This window comes from Sardina pilchardus, chromosome 24 (genome assembly GCF_963854185.1).
Source record: "Sardina pilchardus chromosome 24, fSarPil1.1, whole genome shotgun sequence".
NCBI classification, from domain to species: Eukaryota; Metazoa; Chordata; class Actinopteri; order Clupeiformes; family Clupeidae; genus Sardina; species Sardina pilchardus.
The window spans coordinates 21,465,011-21,482,666 of record NC_085017.1 but is presented as its reverse complement, the minus strand read 5'-3'; the positions used below and the strand labels follow the sequence as shown (position 1 = coordinate 21,482,666).

The following is a 17,656-nucleotide window of genomic DNA, read 5'->3' as shown; positions in this document are numbered from 1 at the left end:
TGAATCTGCTCAAGCGTGGCCTGGAGGGTCCGGACGAGCGGGCCGAGGAGGCGCTGGCCAAGCGCCTGAAGATGGAGGGCCACGAGGCCATGGAGCGCCTCAAGATGCTGGCCCTGCTCAAGCGCAAGGACCTGGCCGCCCTGGAGGGGGCGCTAGGGGCCAGCGTCGGGGGAGGGGGAGGAGGCGACGGGAAGGGCCCCGGCGGGAGCCACCAGGCCCTGCTGGGGGCCGCGGCAGCCGCCGCCGCCTACGAGGAGAAGCTGAACGGGAGCCTACGTGGAGGAGGTGGAGGAGGAGGAGGAGGAGGTGGTGGAGGGGGGATGGGCGGAGGTGGAATGAGCATCGGGATGAGCATGGCGCACATGGCGGGCGTGCACATGGCGCACGTCGGACACATGGGGCTCCACGCAGGCCCGGGGAAGAACGGGAAGGAGAACATGCTGGACGACGGGCCAGTGGACATGAGCGCCCGGCGGAGGTGAGTACCGGGAGGGACAGGACGAGGGCTACCCAGTGACGAGGAGGAGGAGGATGATGATGATGATGATGATGATGATGATGTGTTAGTGAGTGTAGAACGTACGTGACCTTGTCGTAAGAAGAAGGTCAGCCTCAAGATAATCCACCTGCACACCTATCACCCCCCGGTTCCCAGTGGCAGTGATAGGAAGACGCAGTGCTGCCTATAAACACACATCGTGGAGCACAGAAGCAGCTTGAGGTTAAATGACCAAAAAAATCATTTCAATACCCTGAAGCATAATCTTGCCGCTCTAAGATATATTGGGGTTGAGCAGGTCCCCACCCCAGACTATCTCCTCAGAAGAGAGCCTATATATATATATATATATACACATACATACACACACACACAAACACACAAACACATGAGCACATACACACACACACACACACACACACACACACACACACACACACACACACACACATATATTACATAGTAATCACCATGTCACCAAAAGGTCTAAACATGTACAGTATTTTGATCTTAAAACTTTCTTGTGACCGCTTCCATCATGTTACAAGTATAGCCAGCGCTCATCTTGTTATGGCATAGCTACAGTAATATAATGGTAATGCATGTGTTGCAGACATAAAGTTATTTTTCTGTTCATGTTTTTCTCTTTGTATCATGGATTTATGAAAATAGTCGTGATTTTAAGATTTATTGAATTTATTTATGAGAGCTGAGAATTTTGAATCTATGAATTTTGCATACTGCTGCTGTTTTTCTTTTTAAAGAATGAACAGCCTTCACTGTAATCAGAGATTTGGGCCTAGTGCCTTGTATGTTTGTGCTGTTTGCCACCTATGGGTGTGCACTACTTGGTTAAGGCAGGGGCTTGACTAGCAGGCCTGTGGTCATGTGATATACGTAGGCTGTCTTTCTCCTGTCTCATTTGCCTGACGAAGATCCTGTGCGATCGAAACGTTACCGAAATGTTTTTTTTCTTTTTTTTTTTAATGAAATATATTTTTGGAGCCTCTACAGTATGCACACCTGCTCCCTCTCGCTCGCGTAGAACATACAAATCTTTTCCTTTCTTTCAGCTGGTTGAATAGGCCGTGCAGTAACTACAAATGGGACCAAGAATATATCATTAAGTATATTGGATTGTGTCTTATTTACCAAACATTTAACTCTCCTCAACATTAAAAAATGGTTTAAAAGTTAAAACTGTCATTGTTAAACTTGATAGCACAGCTAAGTTAAGCAGTTGTTTAGCACCGACCACTGTGTCCACTCACAAACCCACTATATGTATACATGTTAGACCAAACATGACAGTCAGGCACACAGTGTAAGTTCTGCCCTTCGTTTTGGGGCACTATCCCCACTGTTCAAACCACCTGACCCTTCGCTCCTGTTCTCTCTCTCTCTCGTCCTCAGTGACCGTGAACGTGAACGCGATCGTGAACGTGAACGTGAACGTGAACGCGATCGCGATCGTGAACGTGAACGTGAACGTGACCGCGATCGTGAACGTGAACGTGAACGTGAACGTGAACGTGACCGTGAACGCGAACGTGAACGCGACCACAGACGCCGCACCCCGTCCCCAGACGTCATCGTGCTTTCGGACAACGAGGCGTCCAGCCCCCGTGGCACCCCTCAGCCCGAGGAGCGGCACAAGCTCGCCAACCTCGAGATGTTCAAGGTACGCCGAGGACACATAGAATTCCTGTCTCTCCCTCACACTCTCACTCTCTCACTCTCACACTCACACTCTCACACACACACACACACACACACACATACACACACACACACACACACACACACGTTAATGCTTTTATTTGGACCTTAACACAGGGGTTAAGATTCACAGATCCAAACATTGAAGGAAGTGAGTTACACACTTAGGCAGGTCTCACACACACACACACACACACACACACACACACACGTTAATGCTTTTATTTGGACCTTAACACAGGGGTTAAGATTCACAGATCCAAACATTGAAGGAAGTGAGTTACACACTTAGGCTGGTCTCACACACACACACACACACACACACACACACACACACACACACACACACACACACACGCACGCTCTCTGGAAGTCCCCACAGAGAATAGACAAGCACCATATGTCCTCCGTGGTCAGTATATATGCCTATCTGTGATGGTCATCATGCTCCAGATGTTTTGGCCATTTGTGGAGGACTTCATTACAGATGTCCGCATGACAGTCTCTTTGCTTGAGAATGTTTGCTGAACTGTTCGTTGGTCTCAGCCGTATGAGTCATGTTCTTTTGACTCCTGACCTCTTTGACCTTGAATTGTTTCTGCGCGTGACTCAGCATGTGTCACGGTGGAAACGTGTTTTCTGAATGGCTTCAGGCATACAGGCTTTTAAGCAACCCTAGGGTGCACCGGTTCCTACCTTGACGTGTAACCTCAGTGTCTTGTTCTATGAGGAACACACATGTGATAACATTTTAAATAATATTTCCCCATGTGACCAGAGATGTGTGCGTCAGACAAGGCACAGGGGTTTAAGAGACCGATACACGGAGATGCACAGAATCAGGGAGATGGGAGAGTAGTGATGGAGAAATACAGAGAAAATACATAAAATGTGTTTTGTGTGTGTGTGTGTGTGTGTGTGTGTCTCAGGGTAAAACAGGCGAGGAGCGTCAGCAGATGATCAAGGCTCTGCGGGAGGAGTTGCGTCTGGAGGAGGCTCGGCTGGTGCTGCTCAAGAAGCTCCGCCAGAGCCAGATGCAGAAGGAGAACGTCGTCCAGAAGGTTTGTCACATCCCCTCTCCTCCCCTCCCCTCCCCTCCGCTCCCCCCCCCCCCCTCATCACATCACATCCTCTCACCCCCACTCAACTTCATCACCATCTTTGTGGAGAGATGTCAATCTCAAGGGATTTATTTGGTAAAAGGTTTAGTAAATGGGAAGCCATCCTGAGTGTTTCCTGTACATGACCATGTCCTGGACGGGATGACCAGCAGCGTCTACAGGAACTGAAGTGTTACAGGAGAGCCACACCAGGCGCGGAACTGAAGCGCTCCGTTCGCGATGCATAAAAAATCCATGTTAGGAGACTGGTCTATTTTTTATTTGTTTTGAATGTACGCACCACTGTCGCTTCTGGTGTGGCTACTTACATGGATCATAGTGATTATTATAAACTGCTGCAGCATACGCTTCACAAACGGAATGCTTCAGTTGCGTGCCCGGTGTAGCGCCCCTTTGCCTTCTTCCCTCACCACCATCAAGTACCACCCGTCAGGCTCATGGCTCCATGCAATCCCCACGATCTCCCTCTCCTGCCCTTCTGTTCCCACTGGGGAAGATCAGCCCTGTTCCTTAAGTTCCTGAAGTTCCTTAAGTTCCTGAAGTTCCTTAGGCACAGTGGACTGCACTGCATCATAAGAGAAAGAAATGTAGCGTGCAGGCTATAAAATGTAAAAGCTAGAATACGTTGAACATTTTCTGGATTTTTTTTAAGGGCTTTACACATCCGCTCACAGATTGTCACTTTTTTTGAGAGAGAGGCACTTTATGCTAGTCATGATAAGACTTGGGGCAAAAATAGCTGGAAAATGTCTCTTAAACGTCATTGCTGCTGGTAGGCCGTTGCCTTAACACCCATTATTATCACCATCAACAGTAGTTACCGACTTGTAGTAACCTTTTTACAATATCTTAGCAACCTGTTATCGGCCATTTCTCAGGCAGGTGGCCCTCCCTTTAGAACTCCCCTTTCATCCGTAGCATCTTGTCACTGCCCTCATAATCAGTCCTTGCTGCCCACCATTACCCAGCCAACCCAGTACCTCAACAGCCCCTTTATCTGCCCCAGTGGACCCTTATCCACCCCCATAAACCTCCAAATGACCCCTTTAACTGCCCTTCACATCTCCTATCAACCCCTCCACCATCCCGATTATCACACCTTTTACGCAGGTCCCCCCCTTAGTGTCCTATGCGACCCCCCCCCCCTCTACCACCCACACACCCACTGATCTCTTCAGCCCCTGACCCTGTGTTGCCCCCCCCCCCCCCAGCCAACATTCTGAAGAGGTTCTTACTACGCTTTAAAGATGTATCACCGCTCCCTAATTAGCTGAGCACAGATCCTTTTACCTGGAGCGTCCTGGGCTTGGGCTGCTACCTGGCCAGCATAAGAACGGCTTCATTATACAGACGCTTGTTATCATAATGGCCTTATTAGCAGCCCCTCTTGTGTAAAGTCTCCGCATACAAGCCGCTACAAGAGCTGTAGAGAGGCGGAGATGTTAGCTTTTGGTAGCCTCTCTCTGGTACAGTACGTTGCCTCTGTCTACTCTCAGATGTAGTTCAATATTTGCCAGACGAAGCCGTCACTTTTCAGAGGAGGGGAATGCGTTATGGCCAAGTTGTTTGGATTTGCTATTGCAACCGATGGCAGGAATGTGGCGTATGTTTATCAGTTTCTTAAGTATCCTCACCATCTAGCTCTAAGCACTGATGTCACTCGACACAGTGAAACAGAGGGCCATCGAAATGACCAGAGCAGTACAAGTATGGTCACTTTTGGACAGTAATAGGACATGGGGGGGATCATTTGAAATGGATAGCTGTCTAAAGAAGCCCATGTTCAGTCTGATGGGGTACACCTCCACTGACAGGAGCAAATGTATTGCTCAGCGGTGTGTGTGTGTATCGGCCAAACTGTTTTGGCTGTCCAAGAGATCGTATCATGGCAACTGTTGCTATGGCAGGAGTTTGTAATGAGAGCTGCCAGTCATGTTAAACGGTGTCCATCGATTGGTCCACAGAATTAAGCTGACAGAGACACAGTTCATAGGAATGGGAGAAAATGGAATGAAATGATGTAATTGAATTATGAATGAAAATGTACACTTTGAATTGATATAATATCAAGGTTTGATTCAAAAAGAGAGAAAGTAGTTAAACGCACTGAAAGAGACAGTGAAACAAAGAAAGAGGGAAGGAGGAAGGGAGGGAGAGAGGGAGGGAGGGAGGGAGGGGGAGAAATGGAGTTTATTTTGCATTTGATAGACAACACTTTGCACACTTTGCAGTCCCATGCATAAGCAGCTGGGGTCAGCCGGGGTAGAGGGCTGTGTGTGGAGGGGTCGGCCTCCAATACCATATCACACCTCCGCGCCATGTTTGTCTCAGCGCTGTGACACGGAGATGTTTAGTCTACGCGCCCCGTCCCACTCCTGCTCCCAATAACACAGCCATACAGCACGGCTAATAAGTAACATCAGCAGGCCTCACGCAGTCTTCAAAACAGACTCAAGGTTGGCACACGCACATACACACACACACACACACACACACACACACATAAAGACACACACAACGCTTTCACCGTTGATTTCAAGGCAGTGCTGCCATTTCTAAACCTAAACCTAACCCTAGTGCCTTCCAGGCAGAGCTGCCTTGAAGTCAACCATAGGGGCCCAAAAGGCCATATATCACAGACACACAGACACACACACACACACACATGCACACCGTTAGCCATGTTCCTCCGAAGCCCCTCAGTCTTTGTCCGTCTACATCGTTGGCATTCCGCTCACAGGCGGTTTGGAGTATAACTGATGTAGCTGCTTGTATTGATCCGGTGTTTTCAGGCTGCCACATGGTTTTCACTGGGGCCTGATTTAATGTCCTTGACACAGGCTGCAAAGCAGCGCGGCGTGACCGCAGGGGGTGTTTGACCCCCGCGTCCCCTTTACGTCCCTGTGTGTGTCCAGCCACCTCGCCCTGGAAACATATCGGCCTTTATATCACCTTTATATCAGAACAGGTCACCTTCTTTCTTTCTCCTTTCTGTCTCTCTCTCTCTCTCTCTCTCTCTCTCTTCTTCCTCCTCCTCCTCTCTATATGAACTAGAAAGAGAGAAGCAGGAGGTTACTTTGCACGTCATACATTATGTTTTTTTGATGGGTCAGTGATGTCATGGCTTGATGATTGATTTAATAAATGGGTGTTAAACTTTTCTCTCTCTCTCTCTCTCTCTCTCTCTCGCTCTGTTTCTCCAGGTGCCAGTAGTCCAGAATGCCCCCTCTTCGGTGCAGCCCTCCCCCATGCACAGCTCTCAGGGTCTGGGCAAGATGCCCGTGAGACCAGGCATGCACTCCACAGAGCCCCAGAACCTTCGCACTGCACAGGTGTGTGTGTGTGTGTGTGTGTGCGCTCAGCACGTGGGAGCAGCAGAAGGGAGAAACCAAGAGAGTGTGTGTGTGTGTGTGTGTGTGTGTGTGTGTGTGTGTGTGTGTGTGTGTGTGTGTGTGTGTGTGTGTGTGTGTGTGTGTGTGTGTGTGTGTGTGTGTGTGTGTGTGTGTGTGTGTGTGTGTGTGTGTGTGTGTGTGTGTGGTAGATGTTTGTTGTCTGCCATTTTAGCATACGAAGACATTTAATGTAGTGTCTAATGCATTGATACTAAACACTCTAAATTGCATTTTGTGATAAATTCCATCACTATACAATTGGTCTGTGGTAGGATAAGCATATACGGACTGACATTAGATTCCCACATTATCCTGACTACCCAGAATGCTGTGCTCTGAGAGAGCACATTCCGTTGTCGAGGCACCCGCCATTAGGTGTGTCCTGGGCAGTTTGTTGATCTGGCTTTGTCTGCTCTTATTCCCCGGTTCCTTACATATACACTTTTGCATAAGCTGGATTCCTTTGTGACGAACGGGTGTCTGCTGACACCTAGTGGTTGCAGAGGGCACAGCATCTAGGGAGACCACAAAAAAAGGCCTCCGATGTGAATCAATTGGTATCAGTCTCGTTGTCTCCTACATCACCACACGTTAGATTGACATCCTCCTCGATCTCCCATTGCAGGGTCACACAGTGATCAGGTCAGCCACCAATGCCAACCTGCCCCCAATGATGATGTCACAGAGGGTGATTGCCCCCAACCCGGCCCAGCTCCAGGGTCAGAGGTTGCCCTCCAAGCCTGGCATGGGTCGCCCCAACACAGGGGGCATGGGCAACGCCGTCAGCTACCAGCAGGTACTGTCCAGTCTCCGGTTAACGCCTCATACGCTCACACATACTTAATCACCATCTTATGATTTAAATTAATTTAATTATATTATATTTAAAAATTGAGCCAAAAATGAATTTTATTGTGATTCATGATTGTGAGTGTACACTAGCAAAATGTCATGCAGTGTAACAGTGTTTTTAAAATAAAATAAAATATAATGGCTATTTTCCATAGGGTCATACAGTTCTGTACTGTACAATTCTGGAATATTTTGCAAACATATACTACCTGTCACTGGGGGGGGAAAGTGAAACATGTTTAAATATCTTTTGCTTCACATCCTTTGTTCGTTTGTTTAGTTAGTCAGGGCCCTGCGTGTCTACAGAGTGCACACATGTTCTGAGAAAGGCAGAGCAGCCATTCGTGTGGTTTTGGGCTCAGGCCCAGGGCTGGGCCTTGGCTAAACAAAGGCTCTAGTTAGTTGTTGGGTGTAATTTGCCCGGCTTATGAGTCTGCTCTTGGACCCAATGGAAAGAGCCATCTATTCAGAGCATCTGTCAAGCACTTGGTCCTCTCTGCCGTTTTTATACTTTAGCAATCACAAGCCCTTTAGTTTCTTCGCACTGTGTTTGACTAGATAGATAGATATATAGGTAGATACTTTATTGATCCCCAAGGGGAGATTCAAGACTAAGCTGGATAGAAGGGTATCCCTTTTATTGCATAAGCCCTGACACATGAAATATACATGCATTAACTAAACGAGGTGTCTTGTCGATGAAGCAATAGTATGCGTATCCCAGAGGTGAAGTGTGCTGAACTGACAGTGTCGCTTAATCACAGTAGGTGCCTCTCATGCAGCGTTTATACATCTTCCCTCGCTCCTCGGGCCTCGATCCTCACTGATCTACATAAAGAATGATGGGGCGGCAACAAGGGATAGTCTATCCCTTCTTCTATCTTTCTTTATGTAGATCAGTGAGGATCGAGGCCCGAGGAGCGAGGGAGGACGTATAAACGCTGCATGAGAGGCACCCTTTGTCTCTGACTAATACGACGGTCTTGGCTGGGTGAACCCTGCCTGAACTTCCGGGAAATTTGAATTTCGCCCCGGCAGGTCAGGCTGGAAAGCAGCAGATCTTTTTCCTCTGTTCACTGCCAGAACCTTTGGCTCCAATCAGAAACGGCCTTACTCTAGTCCTGGCACGCTATTGGCCGGTGACATGACGATAACGAAACTCGAGCGACGCGAAGTGCAGTAGAAACATAGCGCAGCCTCGCCAGACTAATGTTCAATCTTTTTTTGGGGGGGGGAGGGGCTTTTTATGCCTTTAATCGGACAGGACAGTAGAGAGTATGACAGGAAACGAGCAGGAGAGAGAGTAGGGGTGGGATCCGGAAAGGACCACGGGGCGGGAATCGAACCCGGGTCGCCGGCGTGCGGTGCAGGTGCCCCAGCCAGTCGAGCCACAGCTGGGGCCACTAATGTTCAATCTTAAAAGATTTGAGCTTAGTATGGTGAAAACCAGACTAACGACGGTCTCCCCCCCTTTTTTTTTATCTCAATTCAGGCCACCAGCCAGCAGGTGGCGGCGTCCCAGCGCTCGGCCTCCTCCTCGGCCATCTACATGAACCTGGCGCACATGCAGGCGGCGGGAGCCGCCGGGGTCGGTGGCGGAGTGGGCGGCGTGGGCGCGGTCAGCCCCTCCGGGATGCCCAGCGCCACCGCGGTGGCGTCCATGCAGGACCAGGCCAGCAGCCAGGCGGCCGCCAAGCTGGCGCTGCGCAAGCAGCTGGAGAAGACCCTGCTGGAGATCCCGCCGCCCAAGCCGCCCGCGCCGCTCCTCCACTTCCTGCCCTCGGCCGCCAACAGCGAGTTCATCTACATGGTGGGCCTGGAGGAGGTGGTGCAGAGCGTCATCGACAGCCAACACCAGGGTGAGTGTGTGTGTGTGTGTGTGTGTGAGTGTGTGTGTGTGTCTCAGAGAGAGAGAGAGAGAGAGAGACCGACAGAAACAGAGAGAGAGAGAGAGAGAGACCGACAGAAACCGACAGAAACAGAGAGAGAGACCGACAGAAACAAAGAAAGAGAGAGAGAGAGAGAGACCGACAGAGACCGAGAAAGAGAGAGAGAGAGAGACCGACAGAAACAGAGAAAGAGAGAGAGAGACCGACAGAGACCGACAGAAACAGAGAAAGAGAGAGACCGACAGAGACCGACAGGAACAGAGAGAGAGAGAGACCGACAGAGGCCGACAGAAACAGAGAGAAAGAGAGACGGAGAGAGAAACAGACAGAGAAACAGACAGAGAGAGCATGTCATTGATTAATCTTACCTCATTAATATCAAGGACAGAATGGGAGGAGCTGTAGTAGTCATAGTATCTTGATAAATAAAAAGAAATCTCTGACTGATCTTCAGGGTGATTGCGATCATAGCAATAGAATCAGACAGGACTTGAGTGAGTGAGGAGGAGGAGGGGAGATGGAGTGGGTGGTGTAGCTATTGAAGACTAGGAGGAAATTGATGGAGTTATCACATCAGTGATACATCTGTTGTATTATAATAGGGGGAAATTGGTGGAGTTGCCGTATCAGTGAGAGAATCTTACTTATGATCGTAATGAGGAAATTGGTGGTATAGTGATGGCAGTGATAGAATGGAACTGGATAAAAACCGTGGAAGTCACCCAAAGACATTTCTCTTTCAGTCCGATATCTTTTTGCTCAATTTTCCTCAATCATGTTGCAAACAAGAACTTAACACAGTTGCCCTCCAGCTTGTAACAGCCCCCACCAGAACCCACCCTCTCCTCCTACAGTCGCATGGAGAAATCAGGGTGGAGGAAGAAAAGGGTGGGTGGAGAGTGGATAGATCTTGCCTCTAATATAAAGATGGGACTGAGTGGAATAGTAGCATCCAGTGATTGCAGTGCAGGCCATTTGATATTTAAATTGGATGAATCACGATTACGATTAAGATGGAAATAGCATGTTGGCTGTGTTCACTTCTAACGGTTATTATGAATGACCGTGTCCATTGCTTGTGAATTATATCTGTGCGCTAATAGACCCTTTCAACAAGAAAAACAAAACACTGCTTGAACTTTTCTGTTTTGGTTCCCAAACTACCTCCTCTGCATTAAGATAACATGGAATGTTAAAACGGAAAGCTTGTGAGGAGCAGCTATGACACTGATAATGGAACTCTCTTGAAACGGTCTATATGATCACCTCAAGCAATGCAGGTGTGATTTAGGGGCAGTTTTAGACACAGAGGTTTAAAGCGGCGTGAGGGGCACAAACGTTCGACCGTTTCCGCGTTCTGTTTTCGCAAAGGGGAGGGGGGCGAAATCCCCCTTTAAGCAGACCTAGAAAGTGACGTTAAATTCTAACTGAACTGCTTGCCAATCTGACACAGATCGATATCCCAGTACGACGTCTTTGCGACACGCATCTTTAAGCAGACAGGAACTGTTCGAATTTTGCTTCCATAGAGATGTATTATTTTGCTCTATCTTGTCAAAGGATCTTTGGTTTAGATAGTTCATGCAGTAGAGGGATGGAGGAGTGGTAGAGACAGGAGTCTACAGGTCCTCTGTATGGGGAGGAGCAGGTGAATTTGGTTCAGAGAGGTAGAGGGTTACCTGGGCCTCCTTCACCCTATCAGGACGTCTCCAGATCCAGGTGTGTGTGTACTGTAACAGCAGCAGAGTCCCTTCTTCACAGTCTCTCTTGTGTTGTCCGTGTGTTTTTTGGTCGTCCAGGTAAGCTGCGGGGCTCGATGTCCAACACCGAGCCGTTCCTGTGCGCCCAGTGCAAGACGGACTTCACCCCCCACTGGAAGCAGGAGAAGGGCGGGCGCATCCTCTGCGAGCAGTGCATGACGTCCAATCAGAAGAAGGCGCTGAAAGCCGAGCACACCAACCGGCTGAAGAACGCGTTCGTCAAGGCCCTGCAGCAGGAGCAGGTCAGCTGACCCACACGCCGCTCTCCCATTGGCCGTCCCGTGGCACCTCGCGTAAACTCTTATGTGGCAACCCAGTTAACTTGATTTAGATGACATTTGCAGTGCTGTGACTGTTCCGCTTAACTGCACTCGGTGTATTTTACACTGTTGTTACTTCACAGCACTATAAATGTATTAGCTTGTGCTCCAGAAGGTAACCAAAACTCAGTGCACATGAGGGGGGGAGTGTGATACCTCATGTTATTTTCAGGCAATTTGGCACAGGCTGAGTCACTGGCTTCCTGGGGGAAACTCCCAGGGTGATAAATACTCTACCTGTGTGTGTGTGTGTGTGTGTGTGTGTGTGTGTGTGTGAATGCCTCGAGAGTTGCAAGCCTGTCACCCTCTCCTTCTCTCTCTCTCTCTCTCTCTCTCTCTCTCTCTCTCTCTCTCTCTCTCTCTCTCTCCCTCTCTCTCCCTCTCCATATCTTTTCTCACTTTAAATCACACAAATGTTAAAAACAAAGCCAGGCAACAAGCAGAATGCCATGCGTGTGAGCTAAAGCCATGCTGTGATGTTCGAGAGCATTGAGTGAGACTCACTAGTGTTTTGAGCTTGGGCTCTTGCTCATGGTATTAAATTGGCAAGTACACTTTGCCAAGTTATCAAGTTCACTTTAGTCATCTTATCCTCTCACTTCCTGTCTTGTCGACCACATCTCACCCTCTCTACATTCTTGAACTTCCCCTTGGGGATCAATAAAGTATCTATTTATCATCTATCATCTATCATCTATCATCTATCATCTATCATCTATCATCTATCATCTATCATCTATCTATCTATCTATCTATCTATCTTCTTCTCAAGTCTTAAAAGTCTTCCTGTTCCTCCTCTGTGTTCTGCAGGAGATTGAGCAGAGGCTCCAGAAGCAGGCCGCTCTCTCCCCCAGCACCGCCCAGACGGTGACCAGCGTCAGCAAGGCCGAGACCATGATCCGGCACCATGCCCTCAGACAGGTAACAGCCTCCACTGACCACTCTCATGTACCGTACTGTATGCACAGAGAGCAATAGCTCTTCATAGGGGTTTTGTAAAACACAGAAGCCGTGATCTAAAACTGTGACTGTGGCTAAGAAGGATTGTCAGAAAAGGATTTTTACTTAAAAGATGATGACCAAAGGCCTCTCAAAGGCTCTGAAAAGAGGATTCCATCAAAGGGTTCTTTGTGGAATTCACTGAAATTCTTCAAATTATTCACTTTCTCTCTCTCTCTCTTCCTCCCCCCTCTCTTTCTCTCTCTCTCTCTCCTCTGCCATCCCTTTCTCAATCCCTCCTTCCTGCGCTCCCCTTCGTCCAAACCCCAGGCTCCTCAGCCCCAGGCTGCGGCTATGCAGCGAAGCTTGTCCAGCTCAGCGCGGGGCGTCCTGTCCAACTTCGCCCAGGCCTCCCAGCTGCAGGTGGCCAGCGGCCTGCTGGGGATGGCCGGGAAGCACTGCGGTGGAGGAGGAGGTGGAGGAGGAGGTGGTGGAGGCAGCAGCCGGAGTCAGCATGACAGCCACAGGCAGATCTACAACATCCCCGGTGAGTGACGTGTGTCTGTCTGTGTGACTGTTTCTGTCTGTCTGTCTGTCTGTCTGTCTGTGTGTCTGTCTGTCTGTTTCTCTGTGTGTGTGTGTGTGTGTGTGTGTGAAAGAGAGACAGAAGAGTAGATCAAAGAATGATTCCTTGAGGCTGAGTGTGGTTATGCCAGGACATCCCCACTCTTGTCCAGTCTGGTCTCGACCAGGGCCTAACTATTGTGTGATCTCTCTCCGTCCCCTCCCCTGTCTGTAGGACTGAACATAGCCTATCTGAATCCTGGAGCCGTTGGGGGCCACAAAGCGTCCAGCCTAGCAGACCGGCAGCGGGAGTACCTGCTGGACATGATCCCGCCGCGGTCCATATCGCAGTCCATCACTGGACAGAAATGAGCTCCAAGCCAGGACCCGGACCACCCCGCCCCCCAAAGCCCCGAACCCCCAAACCCCCAAACCCCCACCCCTTGCCCCCCTCTTTTCCTCTCCTCAAATACACCCCTACACCCCTACACCCCACACTCCCCACCCCCTTCCCACACACACACACAACTGCCCACCCTCCCTGACCCCACCAGCACCACCTCCCACCCATCGCATGCAGTGCCTGTCCGTGTGCCTACCCAGCAACCCATGAGAAATGACACAATCAGCAGCCTGTCAGTAGACTCCAAACTGTGCAGTGCATCTCAACTCTTTAACTCTCTTTAAACTATAGCAAAATCTCTATATCGTTATTATTGCAACTATTATTGCTGTCGTTATTGCAACTACCTTTTATTATCATGACTATTATTATTATTATTATTGTTACTATTACCCGTTGCTTCTGTTTCACGCATTCTTATTACGTCTTTAGGTAACCATTTTCTTTTGCATTTTATTTATTTAATTTTTGTTTTTTTGTAAGAGGGAGAGTACTAGATTGCAGGGTCACACAAAGAATATTTTTCCCTTTTTTTTTTCTTTTTGATTTCAAGTCACTGTCTTTTGCCTTTCGTTCATATTCTGCCCAGATGAATGAAGCACTTGCTGGTATTTGTTTTCTTCAGAATCATACCCACCTCTGTGCTTAAATTTACCTACGCCACTCTGGAGCTTAGATGCGTGGCTCCCAACTCGGTTAAGACAGTGGCAGAGACTCATCATCTTGCAGCTAAAACCAACCTTTGTAAAAAAGGCTCAACGATATGCATATACAAAAGAGAGCCGTTGTAATGATGCAACCTTGCTGGTCCTGCCCAGGAACAGGTCTACAAGTTTAATCAAGGGCCCTTTTTATAAAGTATATGAATTTTTGATATGATGAATCTTATCGAGGGTTAATACCATCACGTGCACCACAGTGGAGCGGAGTGGAAGTGGAAGTGAATGCAAGTGCACCGCGGCGGTGTCAAAGAAAAAAAAGAAAAAAACATGGAGTAAACGTGGAAATGAGGAAAAAAACACAGCGCCCGTATCCTTGCTGAACACCGACATCAAGTTTTCCATCTGACTGCATCCCCCCCCTCACTCTTTCTAATCCTTCTTTAGTAAATATGGAGTATGTTATTTTTTTTTGTGTTTGGCAAAAAAAACAGGAAGGGAGTTCAAGAGTGAGTTCAAGGGGCAAGAGAGAATTGGAGGGACAATTTCATTGCCACCATCATGAGCTGTGTTCCCAGAATACCATTTTGATTTTTGCTTTGTGTTTTGATTCTGTCATTTTTGTTTGTTTTTTTGTTTGTTCGTTTTAACGGCGTCTCCTTTTGAAGCGGTTGTGTATCTAAAAGGTACGTGCCCTGGGAGACGATAAATCAACATATTGAGATAGAGAAACTATTTCAAGATCTAAATGGACTATGTGTAGATTGTTAGCTTGAGAGATGGATTTTTATGAGAGGGAGATGGATATATCTATTGTTACGGAGACGCAGAGCAATCATCGTGTGAAGGCAGTGCACGGAAGATGTCTTGTTTTTGAGGTAGCACTTTTCTTGTTCATTTGAAATGGGACGAACGGTTTTGATTAAACAGGATTTCGGAATGTCACGGTTTATATGACTTAGTCAAAACAAGTGTGGACATCATCGGATTGTTTGGCAGAAAGTCACAGAGGGAGACTGTTGAGTGTTGTGCACTGAATTATAACAAATTTGGTATATGTCTTTATTGTCTGTTTACATTCTGCCCTGCCCCATCGTATTCTAGGCACAAGTATATATATTGGTTCTTTGGAGAGGAGCATTGACTCTTGAGTGTTAAAAGTGTTAAGTGAGAGATCACTGAGCCCTCTTTAACCTATAAACACCTCTCTGTCCTCCAATGCATTTCAGTGGGAGAACTCCTGGATGATCCATTGTAGATCATGATGGGAGAGGTCTCTTCACTTCTAGCAGTTGAAACAGTGTGTAGTCATAATGCAGTATTACACGTGGTGACAAACAACAAGTCGTGTTGGCAGATCAGGACACTCAAAAAGCATCTTACTGCTACAGTCACCAGTGTCACCAATAATGCTGCCCATTCAAGCATTGGTTGAAGGAAGTGTAGTTCATTAGGGCCCAAAGGAAGGATTCTAGAGCTTAAAGCACTTTGCTTCAGGTCCTTCAGTGTTTCTCTGACTTGGCATTTGTTCAGTATGAGAGATGTACTGTAAAAACCAAGCATACTGTCAATACAGAAGAGCTGAATATAGAGCTCATTTTGGATTTGGAGTCAGGGTTTTAGGTTAACAAAGCCCTTGGTGCAATGATGTGATGACATTCTGTCAGTAGCAGTAGCTATAAGAGGAAGTTAATATGAGTGGAGGGACAGAGATGCAGTTTTGAGGATGCTTGAAAGCTGTTTTTTTATGATTCCAAAAGGATATTTCCCAAGAGTATCATGTTATTTCTAATAAGGTCACCTATTTGTTATGGCAATTTCAGACGCTGCTAGGTCACTTAGGTTTTGTAATGATCAGTATGGTTGGACATCGGGTTTCTGTTAAGGGTATATGCTACTTGTAGCATGAGGCAAAATAAGATGCAAAACCCAAACTCAAGTCATTTCAGAACTACCTTGAATTTGGCAGGTGCAATATTAGCTGTTAGAAAGTTTACACTCAGAAGAGATTTAGTCAAAGGGAGTTCAATTCTTCTTTTATGCTGAATTATCAGGTGTGTCCTGAATGGGTAGACAGAGTAATGTTGTGTTCTGGGTTACATTTTCACTATAGGACTTTCTCCTCTCATTTTTTGTTTTGTTTTTTTGTTTTTGGCGCTTTCACCTTGTCTTGTGTTTTCTTTATGTTAGCAGTGTTTTGAAAGCACTGTGAAACTTTGTATATTAATGTCCCTTGTTTCTCTCTTGCGCTCTTGTGCAGACTATACTATAGATGCATCCATATACCTTTTGTTAATATCAACCAGAAAAAAACCTTTTGAAAATGTAATTTTCTAGTATTTTGAAATGTTACATTTCTTTTCGCTGGCTCTTCAGTTAAGTTCTTATTTTGTTTGATCATTTCATTATTCATTTTTAAAATGAAATTTAATCAAACAAAAAAAAATGTAATTGAATTGAATTGTAAATGAATTTCAAAATAAAACGACACAATATTTGCTAGGTGAGAAGTAATAATGACTTATTGTACATATGCTTTTTTCCCCTCTCCCTTGAATTAAAAAAAATGAACTGAAATTGAAAATGGTTGTATATTGTGTAGAAAAGCAAACAAAAAAAGCCATGAATATTGTGAAGCTTGTCATTTCGTTTTGTGATCACTGTGTGTTTATCGTGTAACAAAAATGTGCAAAACGTACAGGATTATTACAATTCTCCTGGTTTTGGATAATTTGCTTTTTTGTTTTTGTTTATTTTTTTCGAATGAGCTTTTTAGGTGCTTTTTTTTCTCCGCCCTGGCTGTATGTTTTTGTAGTATGTAGAGTTTGCAGATTTAAAAAAATTACATCATTGCTCAGCCACAGCGTTTGATCCAAGCCAAAGTCCCAAGGGCCGAGGCCCACAGGACGCTCCTAAATGTGTTACGTGTATGTGTGTGTTCCTCTTCATTTCCTTTTGTCAAAAACAACAGAGACATTCAGTGAAATTTATACCTTTGTTTATCTAGAAACCCCATGCAGTGTGGTTTTTTTTTAAAGGGGACTTGGAGTGGATCAAACATTTGACAGTATTACACTCTATTGCTTGCACTTGACCAAGTCCGAAGCACTCACCGGTAGATGCAAACAGAAATAAGCAAACGAAAAATACAATGAAGCATGCAAACATTTTAGTTCAGCTGTGTTCAAACAGGGTTTTTTGGACCCTACAGGGCAGATCTTGTATATTCTTCTTAGTCTTTGTTTTTTATTTCTTGAAATTGTTGTTGTACTCCTTTTGAACCAAGCTATTGGTTTTAAAACCTTTCTCAATTATTTTCACTCTACAATTGAAAAAAAGTTGTATACATAGTATACATTGTTATTTTATGAAAAAATGATTTGCTTTTTATTTTTTATTTTATTTTTCCTTTTCAAGGTCAAATGCTTATTACTTCCTTTAGTCTGTAAAAAATATGATAAGGTATTAGACAGGAAAACACTGCAAGTGTTAAATAAAAGGATGCCATTGAGAATGCAGTCTGCAAACTCTCCACTCAG

At 46.5% G+C, this 17,656-nt stretch overlaps 1 protein-coding gene across 2 annotated transcripts in view; it reads left to right on the top strand.

Moving 5' to 3' along the window:
- Window positions 1–13,464, top strand: part of gatad2b (GATA zinc finger domain containing 2B) — a 37,338-nt gene extending 23,874 nt beyond the window's left edge. Inside the window, exons 3-14 of one of the 2 annotated variants that reach the window (XM_062529355.1) lie at window positions 1–306; window positions 412–478; window positions 1,573–1,626; window positions 1,913–2,180; window positions 3,148–3,279; window positions 6,543–6,671; window positions 7,357–7,527; window positions 9,076–9,442; window positions 11,272–11,474; window positions 12,363–12,473; window positions 12,822–13,038; window positions 13,291–13,464. The exon at window positions 1–306 is cut by the window's left edge and continues 32 nt beyond it. In XM_062529355.1, coding sequence (XP_062385339.1) covers window positions 1–306; window positions 412–478; window positions 1,573–1,626; window positions 1,913–2,180; window positions 3,148–3,279; window positions 6,543–6,671; window positions 7,357–7,527; window positions 9,076–9,442; window positions 11,272–11,474; window positions 12,363–12,473; window positions 12,822–13,038; window positions 13,291–13,427 — 2,162 coding nt within the window. In that variant the 3' untranslated portion in view covers window positions 13,428–13,464. Of the gene's footprint in view, window positions 307–329; window positions 479–1,572; window positions 1,627–1,912; window positions 2,181–3,147; window positions 3,280–6,542; window positions 6,672–7,356; window positions 7,528–9,075; window positions 9,443–11,271; window positions 11,475–12,362; window positions 12,474–12,821; window positions 13,039–13,290 lie in introns of those variants that run through there. The other variant, XM_062529353.1, reaches the window with a different exon arrangement.
- Window positions 13,465–17,656: the final 4,192 nt, after the last annotated feature.